The sequence below is a fragment of the Equus przewalskii genome, chromosome 4, assembly GCF_037783145.1.
Source record: "Equus przewalskii isolate Varuska chromosome 4, EquPr2, whole genome shotgun sequence".
Classification (NCBI taxonomy): Eukaryota; Metazoa; Chordata; class Mammalia; order Perissodactyla; family Equidae; genus Equus; species Equus przewalskii.
Genome location: NC_091834.1, coordinates 14,592,819 through 14,612,860, shown reverse-complemented (window position 1 = coordinate 14,612,860; position 20,042 = coordinate 14,592,819). Strand labels below are relative to the sequence as shown.

The window sequence follows — 20,042 nt, the reverse complement described above, 5'->3', positions numbered from 1 at the left end:
TCTATGATTTCTATCTTCTCGTTTCCATCATGTACTGTTTTCCTGATTTCATTGTCTATCTGTATTCTCTTGAACCATGCTGAGTTTCCTTAAAATAATTTTGAATTCTTTTCCAGGTAACTTGTAGATCTCCACTTCTTTGGGGTGAGTTACTGGAAAACTGTTGTGTTCCTTTGATGGTGGTGTCTTCCTTTGGTTTTTCATGTTTCTCATGGCTTGGCATTGATATCTGTGCATCTGAGGGAGCAGCCACTTCTCCAGCCATTTTGGACTGGCTTCAGTGGGAAAGATTTTCACCTGATGATTGCTGCAAGGGCGCTGGCTGGGTGGGATGCAGTGCTTGGTTCCTGTAGGGTACAGTGGCATAGTCTCTGTGTAGATCTGTTAGCTGAGGTCAACATCAGTGTATACTGTGCGGGTCTTCTGTGGCCAAGGCTGTGGAGATGCTGGAGGCAGTTGCAGCCAGGGCTATTCCGGTCCTCAGAGGTGAAAGCTGCTGGGTCCTCCTGTTCTCCTTTGTGGCCCACTGGAGGAAGTTCCAGCCAAGGGGATCCCTCTTGGCACCTGGTCTGGCCAGCAGGCACTCAGAGCCATAGTGGAGCTAGAACCCTGGAATCAGGTGTATGCAGAACTATCACAGTACCTGGGTCTTGAGGCCTAATTTTAGTGCATTTGCAGCAGTGGTGCTGAGGTCTAAAGTGTGGACATGTGCAGATCCTCATGGACCCAGGGTGTGGGTCTCTGGACTTGCTGCAGTGACTCCAGTAGAGGAGGGGTGCAACAGTAGCACAGGCCCTGGGATGACAGACTGCAGTGGTGGCTTCGGCCCAGGAGGGCAGGGTGCTGTAGAAGCACAACCCCGGGTGGTGGGTCTAAGTCCTGACTCTGGTCCCAGGGGGCAGTCATGGAACAGCAGCAACATGTCTCCAGCAGTGGCTTGTTAAAGCCACATATGGGGACCCAGGGTGCAGGCTCAGAGTAGTAGCAGTGTGGCCCCAGCAACGGTCAGCCAGAGTTGTGGCCTGGGACCCAAGAGGTGGGGCTCAGAGCAGTGGCAGCCTGGCCCCGGCAATGCAGGTCAAAGCATGACCTGAGACACAGGGGTGCAGGTCTCAGAGCAGCTCCATTCTCATATATGACAAGCTGCTGTGCTGTCCCAATCCTAGAAAACAGTGCACAGTGACTGGGGCCCTGGGGCAGGTCTCACTGTAGCAACAGCTCCAGCTCCAGGGAGGAGATGCAAGCAGTGGGGACTCCAGGCAGCTCCACGCTTGGATCAACACTGGCAAAGACTGTGGGAGTCCTCAGAGCTGCTTTTGTAGAAGAAACAAGACTTACTTCTTAGAAATTCTTGTGTCATAGGATTCTAGCTTTATAACTAGTTTGACCATTGATACAGGTGCTAGAAAAAGTTGCCCATTTATTGAAATTTGTCAAGCTCGGCAAGTTATCCCATCTGACTGGTGGAGTGACAGATGGGACTTGAGAAACACGCATTCTGAGAAGAATTCTGAGAAGCAGAGGGAGAGGAGGTCACGCACCATCCTGAGCCACTAACAGTGATTCATTTTATGTGCGTCCATGAAAAGAAAAATAGGACTTCCCATTCCATTTGTGATATTTAAAATGCAAAAAGTACCCTTAACTAGGCAGTAGTCAACTATACGATACCCAATACTGAGCCTGTTTTCTGTGGCACCCTGGGTAAACATGCCAGTGTCACACATTCTTAGAAAATTCTTTCTTACATGAATTTGAGATTTCCATCTCTGTAATTCTGCCCTCTACGGACTGAAGCAATGCAACATAAATCTATTTTCTCTTTCTGTGGAGAGCTTTTATACATCTTAAGATTTTTCTTCTTTACATTAAATATTTAAACTTCTCTAGGTATTTATCCAAATTATGTGTAACTTTTTAAAATTTGTTTTTATTTTGGGGGATTATACTGTGTGGATAATTTGGTAACTTAATAATTCTTAATATATTGTTTTATATCATATTACTAAAGCAAGTTATGCTTATTACAGAAAACATGAAAAATATGAAGAAAACAGAATCACCCAAAATGCCACTACCAAGAAATAACCACTATTAAACAAACTGTCTATACATCTATATTTGTCTTAAAATAATACTATAGTTTTATAACCTGCATTTTCTATTTAGCCATGTATAATGTACCTTTTCTTATGACAATAAGAATCTTCATGATTTTTAGAGCCTGCATTCTATCAGATGAATTATAAATACTAACCATTCTCTTACTATTGAATACCAAATTTGTTTGCTATTTTTTGCTCTTATAATGTTGGCGTGAACACTCGTATACAAAGTTTTTTACATATTTCTGTAAAATAAGGTTTACAAAGGATTTGAATCTTTTAATTTGATACATATTTTGACTTGCCAGATTGCTAAGTTAATAGTGTTGCATCTGGAGCCTTATAATTATCATGCATCAGCATTCCACATGAGGTCAAATCCTATTTCTTCAACTTTGACTGCCTCACTCTTCTAAGTGTATTTAGAGTTTTTCTTTGTATTTCTTTTAAATTTTATTTTATGGAAGTCATAATAGTTTATAACATTGTGAAATTTCAGTTGTACATTATTATTTATCAGTCACCATACAAATGTACCCTTTACCCCTCATGCCCACCCTCCAACCCCCTTCCTCTCTGGTAATCACTAAACTGTTCTCTTTGTCCATGTGTTAGTTTACCTTCCACATGTGAGTGAAATCATACGGTGTTGTCTTTCTCTGTCTGACTTATTTCACTTAACATAATACCCTCAAAGTCCATCCATGTGGTTGCGAATGGGACAATTTTGTCTCTTTTTTATGACTGAGTAGTATTCCATTGTATATATATACCACATCTTCTTCATCCATTCATCGGTCAATGGGCACTTGAGTTGTTTCCACATCTTGGCTATTGTGAATAATGCTGCAATGAACATAGGGGTGTGTAAATCTCTTTAAATTGTTGATTTCAAGTTCTTAGGATACTGAGTAGTGTGATAGCTGGGTTGTATATTTCTATTTTTAATTTTCTGAAGAAATCTCCATACTGTTTTCCATAGTGGGTGCACCAATTTGCATTCCCACCAGCAGTGTATGAAGGTTCTCTTTTCTCCACATCATCTCCAACATTTGTTATTATTTGTCTTGGTGATTACAGCCATTCTAACTGGCGTAAGGTGATATGTTAGCGTAGTTTTGATTTGCATTTCCCTGATGATTAGTGATGTTGAATATCTTTTCATGTGCCTATTGCCCATCTGTGTATCTTCTTTGGAAAAAGGTCTGTTCATAACCTCTGCCCTGTTTTGTTTTGCTTTTTTTAGGAATATTCGCCCTGAGCTAACATCTATTTTCAATCTTTCTCCTTTTTGTTTTTTTGTTTTTCCCTCCCCAAAGCCCCAGCACATAGCTGCACATCCTAGTCATAAGTCCTTCTATGTGGGATGCTGCCAGAGCATGGCTTGACAAGTGGTGTGCAGGTCTGCGCCCAGGATCTGAACTAGCAAACCCTGGGCCGCTGAAGCAGAGCGTGTGAACTTAACCACTGTGCCACTGAGTCTGCCCTCCTCTGCCCATTTTTTGATCGGGTTGTTCGCCTTTTTGTTGTTCAGTTGTGTGAGTTCTTTATATATTTTGGAGATTAATCCCTTGTCAGATATATGATTTGCAAATATTTTCTCCCCGTTGGTGGGCTTTTTGTTTTGTTCCTGGTTTCTTTTGCCTTGCAGAAGCTCTTTAGTTTGATGAAGTCCCACTTCTTTATTTTTTCTTTTGTTTCCCTTGCCTGAGTAGTATCAGAAAAGATCCTTCTCAGACAGATGTCAAAGAGTATACTGCCTATATTTTCTTCCAGGAGTTTTATGGTTTCAGGTCTAACCTTCGTGTCTTTGATCCAGTTTGGTTAATTTTTGTGTATGGCTTAAGATAATGGTCTACTTTCATTCTTCTGCATGTGGCTGTCCAGTTTTCCCACCACAATTTATTAAAGAGACTTTCCTTTCTCCATGTATGTTCTTAGCTCCTTTGTTGAAGATTAGCTGTACGTTGATGTGTTTTATTTTTGGGCTTTTGATTCTGTTCCATTGATCTGTGTGTCTGTTTTTGTACTGGTACCATGCTATTTTGATTACCATAGCTGTGCAGTACAGTTTGAAGTCAGGGATTGTGATGCCTCCAGCTTTGTTCTTTTTTCTCAGGATTGCTTTAGCTATTTCGGGTCTTTTTTTGTCCCATATCAATTTTAGGATTCTTTGTTCTATTTCAATGAAGAATGTCTTTGGGATTCTGATTCGGATTGCACGGAATCTGTAGATTGCTTTAGATAGTATGGACATTTTAACTATGTTTATTCTTCTAATCCATGCACATGGAATATCTTTTCATTTCTTTATGTCATCATTTATTTCTTTCAATAATGTTTTACAGTTGTCATTCTATAGGTCTTTCACCTCCTTGTTTAAACTTATTCCTAGATGTTTTATTCTTTTTGTTGCAATCATAAATCAGATTGTATTCTTGAATTCTCTTTCTATAAGTATGTTATTAAAATGCCACTGATTTTTCTAAGTTGATTTGGTACCCTGCAACTTTGCTATAATTGTTGATTATTTCTAACAGTTTTCTGATACATTCTTTAAGTTTTCCTATATATAAAATCATGTCATCTGCAAACAGGGAGAGTTTCACTTCTTCATTGCCTATTTGGATTCCTTTTACTTCTTTTCTTTTCTTCTTCTTTTTTTTTTTAAAGATTGGCACCTGTGCTAACATCTGTTGCCAATCTTTTTTTTTCCTTCTTCTTCTTCTTCCTAAAGCCCCCTGGTACATAGGTGTATATTCTAGTTGTGAGTGCCTCTGGTTGTGCTATATGGGACACTGCCTCAGCATGGCCTGATGAGTGGTGCCATGTCCACGCCCAGGATCCAAACCAGTGAAACCTCGGCCTGTCGAAGCAGAACGCGTGAACTTAACGACTTGGCCATGGGGCCAGTCCCTCCTTTTATTTCTTTTTCTTGCCTAATTGCTCTGGCCAAAACACCCAGTACTATGTTGAATAAGTGGCAAGAGTGGGCATCTTCGTCTTGTTCCTGTTCTCAGAAGGAAGGCTTTCAGTTTTTCCTTATTGAGTGTGATGTTGGCTGTGGGTTTTTCATATATGGCCTTTATTATGTTGAGGTATTTTCTTTCTATACCCATTTTACTGAGAGTTTTTATCATAAATGGATGTTGGATCTTGTCAAATGCTTTCTCTGAGTCTATTATGATGATCACGTGGTTTTTATTCCTCATTTTGTTAATGTGGTGTATCACAGTGATTTGCAGAGGATGAACCATCTCTGTGTCCCTGGTATAAATACTACTTGATCACGGTGTATGATCTTTGTAATGTGTTACTGTATTCGGTTTGCCAATATTTTGCTGAAGATTTTTGCATTTATGTTCATCAACAATACTGACCTGTAATTTTCCTTCCTTGTGTTGTCCTTGTGTGGCTTTGGGATCAGGGTGATGTTGGCCTTGTAAAATGTGTTAGGAAATGTTCTGTCTTCTTCACCTTTTTGGAATGGCTTGAGGACTTTTGAGAAGGATAGGTATTAAACCTCTGAATGTTTGGTAGAATTCTCCAGAGAAGCCATCTGGGCCTGCATTTTCATTTGGGGGGAAGGATTTTGATTACTATTTCAATCTCTTTACTTGCGATTCGTCTATTTACATTCTGCATTTCTTCTTCATTCAGTTTTGGGAGGTTTGTATGAGTCTAAGAATTTATGCATTTCTTCTAGATTGTCCAATTTGTTGGCATGTAGTTTTTCATAGTATTCTCTTATCTTTTGTATTTCTGTGGTATCTGTTGTAATTTCTCCTCTTTCATTTCTAATTTTATTTATATGAGTCTTCTTTCTCTTTTTCTTAGTGAGTCTGGCTAAGGGTTTGTCAGTTTTGTTTATCTTCTCAAAGAACCAGCTCTCTGTTTCACTGATCATTTCTACTGTTTTTTGTTTTCAATTTCATTTATTTCTGCTCTAGGTTTTATAAATTTAGTTTAAAAAAATTGTAGTAAAAAACACAATATAAAATTTACCATATTAACCATTTTTAAGTACACAGTCCACTAGTGTTAACGATATTCATGCTATTGTGCAAAAGATCTCTAAAACTTTTTCATCTTGCAAAACCAAACTTTACACTCGCTGAATAAGAACGCATATCACCCTCCACTTCTCTCGTTTCTTTCTAGTTAATCTAGGTAAGAGTTTGTCAATTTTGTTCATCTTTTCAAAAAGCAACTGTTAGTTTCTTTGATTTTTTTCTATTGTTTTTCTATTCTCTACTTCCTTTATTTCTATTCTAATTTCTATTATTTCCTTTTTCTTTTGATTTCTAAACTTTTGATTTAGTTTGGTCTTCTTCTAGTTCCTTGAGGTGAAAAGTTAGGTTGTTGACTTGAGATCTTTTTCCTTATTTTAAGCTAAGTGTTTACCACCATAAACTTCCTTCTTAGTACTGCTTTCCCTACATCCCATAAAGTTTGGTCTGTTCTATTTTCGTTTTCTCAATTGATTTTCTAATTTCTCTAGTAAGTTTTTCCTTCATCCACTGGCTATTTAAGAGTGTGTTGTTTAATTTTCACACATTTGTGGATTTTTCAGTTTTCCTTCTGCTGTTGAGTTCTAGTTTCATTCCATTGTGTTCTGAAAAGATAATTAGTATGATTTCAATCTTCTTAAATTTAAGACTTATTGCGGCCTCCATGTGGTCTATCCTGGAGAATGATCCATGTGTGCTTGGGAAGAATGTATATTCTGCTATTATTAGATGGAGTGGTCTGTTTATGTCTGTTAGGTTTAACTGGTCTACAGTGTTGTTCAATCTTCTGTTTCCCACATTGATCTTCTGTCTGGTTTACCTCTCCATTACTGAAAGTGGAGCACTGAAGTCTACTGCTATTGTGTCCCTTCCATCTGTCAATGTTTGCTTCATATATTTGGCAGCTCTGACGTTAGGTGAATTGACCGTTTTATCATTATACAATGTCCTTCTTCATCTCTTATGACTTTTTTTTTTTGATGAGGAAGATTCATCCTGAGCTAACATCTGTTGCCAATCTTCGTTTTTCTTCCTTGAGGAAGATTAGCCCTGAGCTAACATCTGTGCCAATCTTCCTCTATTTTGTATGTGGGTCACCACCATACCATAGATGATGAGTGATGCAGGTCTACGCCTGGGATCCGAACCCCTGAACTCTGGGCTGCTGAAGAAGAGCACATGAACTTAACCACTATGCCACGGGGCCGGACCCTCTTACAACGCATTTTGACTTAAAGCCTATTTTGTTTGACACAAGTATAGCCTTTGCTCTTTTGGTTACCATTTGCATGGAATGTATTTTTTCCATCCTTGACTCTTAGTGTGTCTCTAGATCAAAGTCTGTTGTAGACAGCAAATACTTGGACCTTGTTTTTTTAATCCATTGAGCCAGTCTATGTCTTCTGATTAGGCAGTTTAATCACTTACATTTGAAGTAATTACTGGTAGGAAAGACTTACTAATGCCATTTTGTTAAGTGTTATCTGTATATTCTTGCCGCTATTTTGTCCCTTGTTGCCTCTCTTACTGCCTTCTTTTGTGTTTTGCTGATTTTTTTGTGGTGGCATGCTTTGACTCCTTTCTCATTTTCTTTTGTGTGTCTTCTATAGGTATTTTTATGTGGTTACTATGGGGATAATAGAAAACATCTTAAAGTTATAATAATCTAATTTAAACTGATAACAACTTAAATTCAATTGCACACAAAAATTCTATTCCTTTACACATTTCCAACCTCCCACTTTATGTTACTCATGTCACAAATTACATCTTTTTATATCCATTAACATAGATTTAGTCATTTTTTATGCTTTGTCTTTTCAATTCTACACAGAATTAAAAATTATTTATACACCAACAAAATACTACAAGATTCCATATTTGTCTAGAACTTTTTATTTTCATATGCTTTTTTGTTGTTGTTTAGCACCCTTTTGTTTCAATTTGAAGGACTTCCCTTAGCATTTCTTACAGGGTAGGTCCAGTGGTGATTAACTCCCTCAGCTTTTACTTATCTAGGAAAGTCTTAATTTCACCTTCATTTCTGAGGGACAGTTTTGCTGGATACAGAATTCTTGGTTGTCATTTTTCTCTCAACACTTTGAATACATCATCTCTACTCCTCCTGGCCTGCAAAGCGTCTGCTGAGAACTCTGTAATAAACTTACAGAAGCTCCTCTGTATATGATGAGTCACTTTTCTCTTGCTTTTTCCAAGATTCTGCCTTTATCTGTGACTTCTGACAGTGTGATTATAATGTGTCTTGGGGCGTATGGGTCCTTGGATTTATTCTAATTGGGTTTATTAAGCATCTTGAATTTATATTCCATTTCCTTTCTCAAATTTGGGATGTTTTCAGCCACTATTTCTTCAAATAAGCTCTCTGCTCCTTTCTCTCTCTCTCTTGTCCTTCTGGGAACTCACATAATGCATATATTGATCTGCCTGATGGTGTCACCTAAGTCCCTTAAGCTTTCTTCACTTTTTGCCACTTTTTTTTTGTTCGACTAAAATTTCAAATGACCCATCTTCAAGTTTGCCGATTCTTTCCTCTGCTTTATCAAGTTTGTTGTTGAACCCTTCTTGCGATTTTTTCAACTCAGTTATTTTATTCTTTATCTCCAGAATTTGTTTGGTTCTTTTTTATAGTCTACATCTCTTTGTTGTACATTTTTGTTTTGTTCACACATTGTTTTCCTGATTTTGTTTACTTGTCTGTGTTTTTTAGCTGACTAAGCATCTTTTAGAGTTATTTTGAATTCTTTGTCAGGTAATTCATAGATCTACATTTATTTAGGGCTGGTTTCTGGAGATTTATGTTGTTCCTTAGAGTGGGCTATGTTTCCTTGTTTCTTTGTATTCCTTGTGATCATTTGTTGAGATGTGAATATCTGAAAAAACAGTCACCCTTCCCAATCTTTACAGTCTGGCTTTGTACAGGGGATGACCTTCACCAATCAGCCAGCTAGAAATTCTGGGGGCCTCCCAGACATTTTCAGGGCAGGCGGGTGTAATTTCCAAGTTAAAGAGGTTTGCCCCTATTCTCAAGAGCCTGTAACCTCTTGCTCCCCCTGGTGTCTGCCTCCGGTACAGCAGTGTGCCTCTGGTGCTATAACAAGCCACAGCGCTCTCGGTGTTCTTAGTGGTCCCCCACCTGGCATCCAAAGTATGCTACCATTTCCAGCAGCGCTGAGTTAGGAGAGACAGAAAACAGTCCCTCAAGCAGCGCGTGAAAAACCAGAATGTCGGACACACATTCTACTCTTCCCTTTCCCCCAAAGGCAGAAGCTAAGAGTTGGGAGTTTTCTCCCGACCACTATGCTGTGCCCGGGAAGGGCTATGGTGAGCAAATGCAATGAACCTTCTCACCTGCTTCAATGCAGCTCTTCTTGGTTCTGTGCAAGCCTGGGGTACGGCAACCACTTACTGGTATCTGGAGTTCTCAGAAAGGCAATTTGGTCCATATATTGTTGATAAGTTAGTGTCTCCACTGAGGAATGAGGTCCTGGGGCTTCCTATTCTACCATCTTGCTGACATTACTCCCAAATTGTCCATAACTTTTGCCATCCAAAAATGACATAACATTTGGGTATGCCGAGTTGAATAAGATTATTACTTCCCAGGCTACAATGTAAATGTTATAGTTACCTTTTTAATTCACCTTCAGCAGGTAAATTCATATTGCTAGTTGTGAACATGTGGCAATGTGGGTTCTTCTAGGGCAAGGGTCATCCTCTTGTTATCCCTATCATCAAGCCCAGTATCTCCCACATAATGATAACTATCATGTAGAAGCTGCTTAATGAACGTTCTAGTATGAGTTCTGAATACTTTCCCAGAAAACAAAGGTCACTTTCATCGTTAAGGACTGTTTTCTTTTTTAAAGCCATTCATGATCTGTACATATCCACTTAGATTCTGCCTGCTTAAGTGGCTAATACCAAGGCTCCAATATAACACTGATTCTTAGCATTTTTTTCCTCATTTAAAAAAAAATTAACTTAGGTACATATTTTATTCAGATTTCCTTAGTTTTTACCTAATGTGCTTCTTCTGTTTTAGGATACTACATTACATTTAGTCATTATGCCTCTATAAGCTCTTCTTGGGTTGGAAAATTTCTCAAACTTTCCTTATTTTTTTAATGACCTTCACAGTCTTGAAGAGCAGTGGTCAGCTATTTTGTAGAACGTTCCTCAACTAAGATTTTTCTGATGTTCTCCTCATAATTAGACTGGGGTTATGTTTTGGGGAGGAAAACTACACAGCTAACGGGCCATTCGCATCACACCATATCAAGGGTACATGCTATTAACATGACTTACCGCTGTTGATGTCGACCTTGATCACCTGGTTGAGGCAATGTTTGTCTGGTTTCTCCAGCGTAAAGTTATACTCTTTTTCCCTACTTTCCATGTATACTCTTTGCAAGGAAGTCACTATGTGCAGGACACTATCCTTCTGAAAAAACTTAGCCTGTTATTTTGTAGAGCATTCCACGTTTTGGTCTGTTCAATTTTTAAAAGTGTCATCTAATTTGTTCCTTATCCCTGTATTTCCTGTAAATCTCAATTATACGGTTGATGATGTGTACATCACACCAGATGGCTTGTGATGTCAGATTGACCCATATTAGCAATCATTTGGTTAGGAAGGTAACAGCAGAGCTCTTCACTGTAAAAGGACATTTTTTCTTTGCAATTAGCAAGAAATGCATCGGGCATACTTTGGCATCTTGGTCTTCGTCCATGGACATCGATGCCATGAGAAATGATATACAAAGGGGCTGGCTCCAAAGCTCCTGAATCCTCTGGTTCCCATCAGTACTCATTCACCCAGCTGTGCGTTCAACAAACATCTACCGTAGGCCTACTAAGTTCTAGGCAGTATTTAGCTGCTGGGGCTACAGAGGGGAAAGCTGGGCTCTGTCCTCCAGGCGCACAGCCCAGTGCTACAGAAAGGTGATCAAGATAAATGTGATCAGTCTACACTGGTGAGAAGCACACGGTGCTTTCTTTGGTGATTGCCACTATAATTGTTCACCACACTTTGCTCACATACTCAAGATTTTCATTAGTTAGTGTTGAAACAAAGAGAGTTTATGATTTAAACTTCAGTTAACTAGGTCCTTTAATCTGCAAACATTCTAGTTAGTTCTAGTTGCCTCTATACAAAGACTTGTCTAGTTATTATAAAAACATAAAAATCTAAAAATCTCCGGAGGGCAGCATGGCTTAGAGGAACGAATGTAGACTTCAGAGCCCAAAAGGATTGAAGCCAAAGCTCCATCTTTCATTTTGTAGTCGTGTTACTGGCTTTGTGATCTGGCACAAATTATTTAACTTCTCTGAGCCATGGATTCCTATACACAAGCTAGAGGAAGTAGCTACCTCCAAGAGTTTTTAGGACAATTAAGCAAAATAAGATATGAAGTGCTTAGAAGAGCTCCCAAGTTCCTAGAATATAGTAAATATTTAATAAATGGTATTCCTCTTGAGAAATAGCAAAAACTATAAAGTATGCATATAAGACAATCAAGTACTCTGATTTGCGCATTTTTCCTTTAGCAGTATAAATATCACAGGAATAAAGCCAAAATAATATCATGACAGTAGCACAGGTGGAAGCTGATTCCTATTTTTCGTTAGAGTAAAAGAAGCTGGTGAGTCTCAAACCAAAGTTTGCAGATTCCCACCATCCCCCCACCCTGCAGGCCCTCCATACGCCCCCCTTATTTGTGCCTACAGTATGGGGCGTGGTCAGGGGGGTTGGGAGTCCATAGAACAATAATATATGATATGGGGTAAAGTTTTAAAGGCATAAAGATGATAGCATAGAAATCTTAGAGGCAGGAACTCTTAGCAATAGGGTCTGTGCTCCAGACAGAACATACGTCACCTTTCTGCTCAGCCAGATCCCACAGGTCCCGAGCTGCTGCCCAAGACAGTGTCATGGGGTATTCCACAAGGACATGCTTGCCAGCATTAAGAAACTGCCTTTGGAAAAAAGAGGGAGAGAGAGAGAAAATCACTTCAAATAAGCTTCACTAAAATGCCCTGCATGACAGAGAACAGAATGTTACACATGCACAAAGTCTCTGTGTGTCCACGTGCCATGAAGGATGCGGGAGACAGTCAGGGCCAGAGGATAAGGAGGACGAACTGTACCTCACGTTAGTTTCTACTATGCTGCACGAGAGTGTCTTCCTAGTTACGGGCTAATTTGAACATTCATCCATTCATCCAGTTACAGATTCAACTAGGTACTACTTACCAGTTATTTCGGAGAAGAAATAGAGACATGTTAACAGGTAAAGAGCCTGTTACCAACAACAGCTATGAACAAAGACTACAAATCCCAGGGCAGGTAGCTCTGCCTGAGGCAGCCCAAAGGGGTTTCACTAATGACATCTGAACTGGGCCTTGAAGGACAAAAGCCCTCTTCCAGGTGTAACAGGACAAGGGTATTTCCCTTTGAGCAGCATGGGCAGGGGCTGGGGCGTTTGACAGGGCTCCGGCCATTGGGATAATGGTGTGAATTTCAGCACGGCTGGGGCATGGGCTACAGGAGGAAGAGGGAAACAAAGTCCTAAAAGGAGCTGGGAGTCTGACAGTGAAGGGGCTAGAAGGCTGGGCTCAGAACATGGAATTTGATTCTCTAGATATTTTAGGGTACAAGCATGGGAATTACACGATCCCTTTCTTAAGGAAATACACTCTGGTGCCAAAGAAGGTTAAGGGGAGCCAAGGAAAGGTGTGTCTTTCCACACTAGAACTGGAGTGATGAAGAGGGAGCAGCTTACTCCTGGGGGACAGCAGGGTGGCAGCAGCTGTGGCTGAATGTCGGAACCTAGAGGGGAAGCTGAGACTCAGGGAGGCGGCCGGCACTGCCGAGGGAGCTGCCAGGTCCCGGGTGGGGCTCCTCCTTCCCAGGCTCAGTCCCACCAAAAGCTCGAAGGGCTCTCAGCTTCGCATTCAAAGGTGGGGCAGCGGGACACGCCGCTTCCCTTCTTGCTCTATAAACAATGTCATCTCCCCTCTTTGATGCCACCACTACTTCCTTACACTTTTATCCCATGGCAAAAACGCTTTATACTAAAGGAGCTCTCAGAGATAGCAAATGATGTGGAAAGGGTAAACGATCAAATACTGGAAGCTGATCCACACTTAGAAAGGACCATGACAGTTTGCTGAGGCACAGAAAAGACGCGGGCTCCGTATCCTGAGTTATAGGATGAGAAAAACGCAAGCACTGTTCAAACTACTCTCAAGAAATTCTTTACAAAGAAATAAGACACTTTAATTCTTAATGTTTCTAATGTTTTAAATTACAGTGTACTACGTAAATATTAGTTTTACTACATTTTTCATTTCCTTACACATTTATAACCAATATTGAGAATTTTTATTGTTTTGACGACAATTTTTAAAGATCATGGATCCACAGTAATCCTTCCGTTGATTACTAAGACCCCTTTGCAAGATTTCGGCTTGCCCAGTCATTCTCACAGCCCTGCACGACTGCGCAAGGCAACGATAGCCTGCGTTCAACACTCACCTGATGTAGTCCTCATGGCTGGAATTCTCACTGCAGATATAAGCAACCTCGACCTCTTGGCTGGAGAGAGCATCTTCCAAAGAAATCTGGGGCACTCCTTCAACACTCCCGAGTTCTCGTCTGTTTGAGAGTTACAGGGAAATGGAACTCAAAAGTAGGCAGAATATCGAATAAATGAGAGCCATCTCTCTCCCCTCCTCCCAACAACGTCCTGATGATCAGCTTTTGGAAATCAAGAAACGAATTTCCTCCCTCCCACTTCCAGGGCACTTTCCACCATGGAGGGAGAAAAACAGCCCCAGGGGTGAAGTCAGGGCACCAGGCATTGAGTGCCGACACTACAACTAACAGCCTGTGTGACGTGGGAGTCTCTGAATTACTTCACTTCTAAAGTAAAAAGAACTGGTCTCCTTTTATCTCATGAGAAGTGATCTCTGTGGTCACTGCCAGCTCCGAGCACTTGGCCAAACACTGTGTGTCTCAAACCGAATCCAAATCCGATACGCTAACCCCTTTAAAGTGCAAACGGCTGAGTGCATTCAAGCTTCTTCACATACATCACGGCTTCCTGATGGTCAAGTACAAGGCAAGTGTCATCGCCTCCTTGATAGCTGAGCTCACAAAGCCCAGAGAGGCAGTGGCTGCCACGGCTGACCAGCAGCAGAAGCAGGACAGGAACCCTAAGCCTTCTGGCCCTTTGCAGGAAGGAGCTTCTGCTCTAGAAGAGCCGAGCACCCGGCTATCTGCACAGGCCCCAGGGCGGGGGCTGGCGCAGTCCTCCAACGGCAGCCTCCACAGAGGAAACGGGCAGAGCAGGAGGCCTTGGCCGGCTCAGAGCTCCACCCAAGCTGCAGCAGGCAGAGGGCAGTTAGGAAAGTTCAGCTGCCAAAGGGTATTATGGGAGGTTTCCTCCTACGGGTGCCACCCAATCCATACGGCTTAATTTGCCCAATACTTATTGTTTGCCTGCTGTGTGTTGGGCACTGCAGGGAGGACGTAGAGAATGAATTAAAAGTCCTCAGCTTCCAGTGAGCTCACAGGCTGGTAGTGGGAGGAAGACACACATACAGATACACAGCAACACAAGACTAACATGAGAAATGTGCCGGGGGTACAGGGAGGAGGCTGAGAGAAGGCAAGGAAAGCCTAGTTTAGAGTTTCAGAAAAGGCCTCCTGGGGAGGTGACGGACTCAGCAGGTCGGCCATGAAGAACAGGGTATGTGAGAAGGGGAACAGTGCGACAATGGCAGGGTGCCGCAGAGCAGCAGGTATGAGCTGGCCATCTTCGCACACGACCTGGGTAGTTCAGGAGCTCCCGCTGCATCCGTCACGGCAGCCAGCTGGCAGAGGACTGGGGATTACGGGAAAAGGAGAGGCCCTGCTTCAGCCTTGAGCCAGTGCTGTGCTCGATCCAGCTTCAGGTGGGGGCACACTGGGAGCCACAATGCTGGCTAACAACAACGTCGATCTCCCATTTGTGCGCAGCTCCCTTCAAGTCTTACTGGGAGAGGAAGACAGACCAAGGACAGATTCCCGGCACTTCTGGGTCTCCCTAGCGCCCAGAAGTCCACTTTAAATCCTTAAAGGAAGGGCCAGGTTTTGAGACAGGTAAACTGCAAGAAAGTAGGTCCCATAAACTAAAATATGAAAAATCTCCAGCACAGACCATCACGATGGTTACTTCTGCCTTGCGTAAGTATTTATCTGATTTCTCCAAAGCACTAGAAAGTAGAGACACGCCCAACTTGCGCACCGCACATCTCAGCCCGCAAAGTGCCTACATCTAGTTCACCGCTCATATCGATGAACGAGGTTGCACAGCGGGACTTTGGTGAGTAGTGTGTGCAAGTGGAGCAAGGAGCTGAGTGTGGGGCAGGGAAGAAGAAACACGGGGGTAAGTTCAGTTTTGGTTGAGTTATGGGAGATAAACAAATCCCTAAAGAAAAGCGGGGCTCAAAATGATCAAAGGGAAAGGAACACATGGTGTTTAAAAGATGGGCTTTGAATCAAACAGACCTGTGTCCAAATCCAGTTCTTAGACTTCCTAGCTGTGTGACCTCAGGCAAATTACCTAACTCCTCTGTGGCTCAGCTTCTTTATCTGTAAAGTGGGCTTGGTGATCAAATCTACATCAAATAGTGGGTAAGCCTGGTAAAGCCCAGGGCCACTGCATGGATGGCTGTTATGATGACTAATGTACACCTTAAGCCTTCTTTCAGGCCACCCCATCACACGTTCGCTGTGCCCCTTCTGTAACTGTCAGACCCCTCTGGGCTGACTCGTTGAACATCCCAGCTGCAGGGCCAGCACTCTTCAGCTCCCAGCCCCATTCACACCGGAGATCTTGTGAGGCTGACCCCCAACACAGTTCTCTGAGTGACCCTGGGGCCGGCTCTCTCTCTCCTGGGTCTGGAGAATCTCCATGTCCCAAGGCCTAGTCCATCTCTCTGAGCTTCCCACGAATTACAAAGCACAAAGCAAATGCGAGCCACCTGGACACGAAGCCAATCAGGTTCAGGAACGCCGATGAAGGATGTGGATTCCGCAGGTCCCTTATCCGCACGGAGCCGGCTCTGCCAACGCCAACCACCACGACGCCAAACTTCCTCTCGGGCTGAAACACAAGGGACCAACGTGGAGTTTGCAAACGGTCCAGGCATCTGGCAGGGAACAGCAAAACAAAGACACATGGGCAGAACCAGTCAGGGTCCAACCAGCAAGGAAGGGAGCCAACCCAGAAACCACCAGAAGCCGCGGAACGTAAGGATTAAGAAAGTCCCTGAAATGCGGCTCGGAGAGAAGTCACCTCCACCCAAGACATATTTCTACGGGTGCTCTGGCCAGTGTCATACATGGAGAAGGCTCCCACATGTGGCTCTCCATTTCTACTGCCACCTCTCCAAGGGTGGGAGATTTTCCTCTTTAAGCCATTCCTAGCCCACGTTCTGGTCCCTCTGTCCTCCCTGGATCCCTCCTCCAGGGGACACGCGACTCTCATACAGCTGGGAGTCTTCAGAGGCCTCAGCTGCTCAGTGAGCTGCTGGTGGAAGGGCAAATAGGCAAACCACGATCTGTCACCTACTCAGACTCCTCACTATGGCTTTCTGGGTTCCAACCAACTTCCCTCCCACTCTGCCATGGTAGCTTGCGTATCATTTAGGTATCCCGCTGGCGGCTGTATGCAAATCGTATTAGAGTGAAAAATCAAGTCGACTTTTGAAAGTTACCCAGCAACTCAATAGAATACAAACTGATACAATTATCTCTACACATCCCTTAACGGAGATCCTGGATGTGTCTGAGCACAGACTCGCCCCCTTCCTTCACCTCTACTGTCTGGTTGTCGCCATTTCCTGCTGATTCTGCCCCTCTCCCTGTGTCTCCTGCTCTCGTCTTGGCCCAGGCCTTCCTTGCCTCCTTACTGACAATGTAATAAATAACCAACTAGTCTCACTGCTTCTAATCTCACCCTTCCCACGGCCATCCACAGGCCTCCCAGAGCAGGCGCTTATGATGAAACTAAGTCCCTCCCCTGATAAGGCCCGTCATTTCCCCAACTGCTATGCACTGAGTGTTAGTGTCCCCCCAAAATTCACATTGAATGAAGATTGTAACCCTTTCCCGCAATATGATGGGATTAGGAGGTGGGGCCTTTGGGAGGTAATTAGGGTTAGGTGAAGTCACGAGGTAGGAGCACTCATGAGTGGCGTCAGTGTCCTTACGAGTCACGAGAGCTTGCTTCCTCTCTCTGGCCTCCGCCCACATGAGGACACACTGAGAAGTCGGCTGTCTGCAACCCAGAAGAGGGCTCTCACCAGACCCTGGCCATGCTGGCAGCCCGATCTCAGACTGCCGGACTCCAGAGCTGTGAGAAATCAATTTCTGAGGCTTATAAGCCACCTGGTCTGCAGTACTTTATTACAGCAGCCCAAACTGACTGAGATTCCAACCAAAGAGCGAAAAACAGCCAAGTGCAAGTTCTTTACCAAACATAGGAGACCTTCCACAGCTTGGCTCCTGCCTGCTTCTCCAGCATCACTGAGGGGTTGCCTGGAAACCAAGAAGTCTGGAAAGCGTCTGCAGCCTGCAGCTTGGGAGGGAGTGTTCACAGGAGCTTGACTGCCTGCTAAGCCACACAGCAGCCTTGACGGACACATGAGACTGCAACTGTGCCCTGTGAACAACAGTCTCTTTCTTCAGTCTCCCAGGACTCCCAAGACTGCCTCTAACCGGCCGACTTCACACGGAGAGAGCTCTGGACAGTGTAGTTTCAGGCTGCTTTCTTTGAGTCAGGGGGGAGCATGAGAAGGAGCGGCCACAACGCCCAACTGACAACAGGCAATTGAGCCCAGTTAGTACCTTTTCAGTTACAAGTCTAGTTTTTTATTTTTATTTTTTGACAGTCTCACGTACCAAAAAGCAGTAAGGTAATCATTAGAGAAATCTGTACAGCCCAACACACACCCCGATCAAATATTTGTTTCTTCTTTAACTGAGAAAAGGAGACGAGCAATCTCACTAGGTTAAATATTTACTGCATTTCTAAGATTAACTATTGAACAGTCATATTCCAGATAACAACCAGGAACATAAGTTTCTAGCTTCAAAAGAGCCGCTAGATTAAGAAACAGCTCCATTATCTGTAATAAGCCAAATTGCTTTTTTCATTTTAGTGATGATACAAACTTGCAAACAAAACCCGGCTTGCCCAGCGTCAGACTGAATGACGAAATGTTTTACAGTTTGGTTTGGACAACATTTTCTTGCACAACTGAGACAGAGGGACAAAACAGGCGTGAAAATATTGATATTTTAAGAGTTGAGTTCCTCCTTGGGAAAGAACTTTATTTTTGAGGAAAATGAATTGCTAGGCCATTTTTCCTGAGTGTCTGCATTTTACACGAGACCTCTTCAGCATTTTCTGACAGGAAACTGCAAATCAAAGAGATGAGGGCTTCTGGTTTCTCATTCCACACGTAAGGAGCCATCCTAACAACAAGAGACAAGCTAAACAGACTGAAAAATCAACAACTCTTCCAGGATCCATAATAGAGGGGAGGACATGGGGCAAAGTGCTGCCCCAAGACTGGACAGACAGACAGGCAAATGCACAGAACAACTTTCTGGAGCAGAGACTCAGGAGCAAAAAGCGCCTCAAGGACCAGCGCTGCGGGGGAGAGCCTGGACTGTACCTGACAAACTGCTGGACGCTCAGTGAGGACAACTCTGAGAGTTAAACACGCCAGGGACCCAGCCTTGGGGAGGGGGCCCCACAATTTGGTGAGATTTACCTCCAGGAGCTTGACCAGTTCCGCTAGTAAATATTGCAGAAATTTCCCCTCTTGCTTCCAGCAGGGAACGAGATAAAGAACCCTTTTGAAATATGCCAGAAATGTTCTTGACAAGGCCTGCCCTCAAGGGAAACTAGTTAACCAGAGCCTAACCTGCTGGGGTATTATCAGAGCCTAACTGACCTCAGGGAAGGGAAACACCCACCTCCAGGCCCCTCAGGCCATCCTGTCCCACCTAAGCAGGGAGGAAAAAAACAAGAAACAGTGTGAAGTTCATAATTCAGAGGCACAGGCTTAACAAGAGACTGAGACCTAATCCCTGGACTACAGAACGCCTCCCCTCCCCCACACCTCACCACCACGTCACTAAAGGCCTATTTACAGCTATTCCTCTCACACAGTACCTCATATCTGGCTATCAAGGAAAAATGACAACACATACCAAAAGGCAAAAATCACAATTTGAAGAGACAGAGGAAGCATCAGAACCAGACACGGCAGGGATGTTGGAATTATGAGACTGGGAATTTAAAACAACTATGATTAACACGCTAAGGTCTAATGGATAAAGCAGACAGAATGCAAGAACAGATGGGCAATGTAAGCTGAGGGATGAAATCCTGAGAAACAACCAAAAAGAAGTGCTAGAGATCAGAAACACGGAACAGAAATGAAGCAAACCTCTCATGGGCTTATTAGTGACTGGACACAGCTGAGGAAAGAGACTCAGAGCTTGACAATATCTCAGTGGTAACCTTCAAACTGAAAAGCAAAGAGAACAAAGACTGAAAAAAACAAAACAGAATATCCAAGGACTGTGGGACAACTACAAAAAGTATAATGTATGTAATGGGAAAGCCAGAAGGAGAAGAGAGAGAGAAAGGATCAGAAGAAATATTTGAAACAATAACTACTGAGAATTTCCCCAAATTAATGTCAGACACCAAACCACAGGTCCAGGAAGTTCAGGGAACACCAAGCAGAATAAACGTCCCCAAACAACGATGCTCAGGCCCATGATTTTCAAATTACAGAAAATTAAAGATAAAAGGGAACATCCAGAAGGAAGTCAGAGGAA

The 20,042-nt window shown here is 42.9% G+C and overlaps 1 protein-coding gene across 7 annotated transcripts in view; it reads right to left on the bottom strand.

Annotated features, from left to right (window-relative positions):
* BLVRA (biliverdin reductase A) overlaps window positions 1-20,042 on the bottom strand; it is a 64,839-nt gene that overhangs the window by 18,124 nt on the left and 26,673 nt on the right. For 4 of the 7 annotated variants that reach the window (XM_008527290.2, XM_070617198.1, XM_070617199.1 and 1 more), the window contains 3 exons: window positions 16,166-16,287; window positions 13,674-13,793; window positions 12,015-12,112 (listed from right to left, as the gene is read on the bottom strand). In XM_008527290.2, the coding sequence (XP_008525512.2) occupies window positions 12,015-12,112; window positions 13,674-13,793; window positions 16,166-16,287 (340 nt within the window). Of the gene's footprint in view, window positions 1-12,014; window positions 12,113-13,673; window positions 13,794-16,165; window positions 16,334-17,659; window positions 19,624-20,042 lie in introns of those variants that run through there. The other 3 variants (XM_070617197.1, XM_008527289.2, XM_008527287.2) reach the window with 2 other exon arrangements.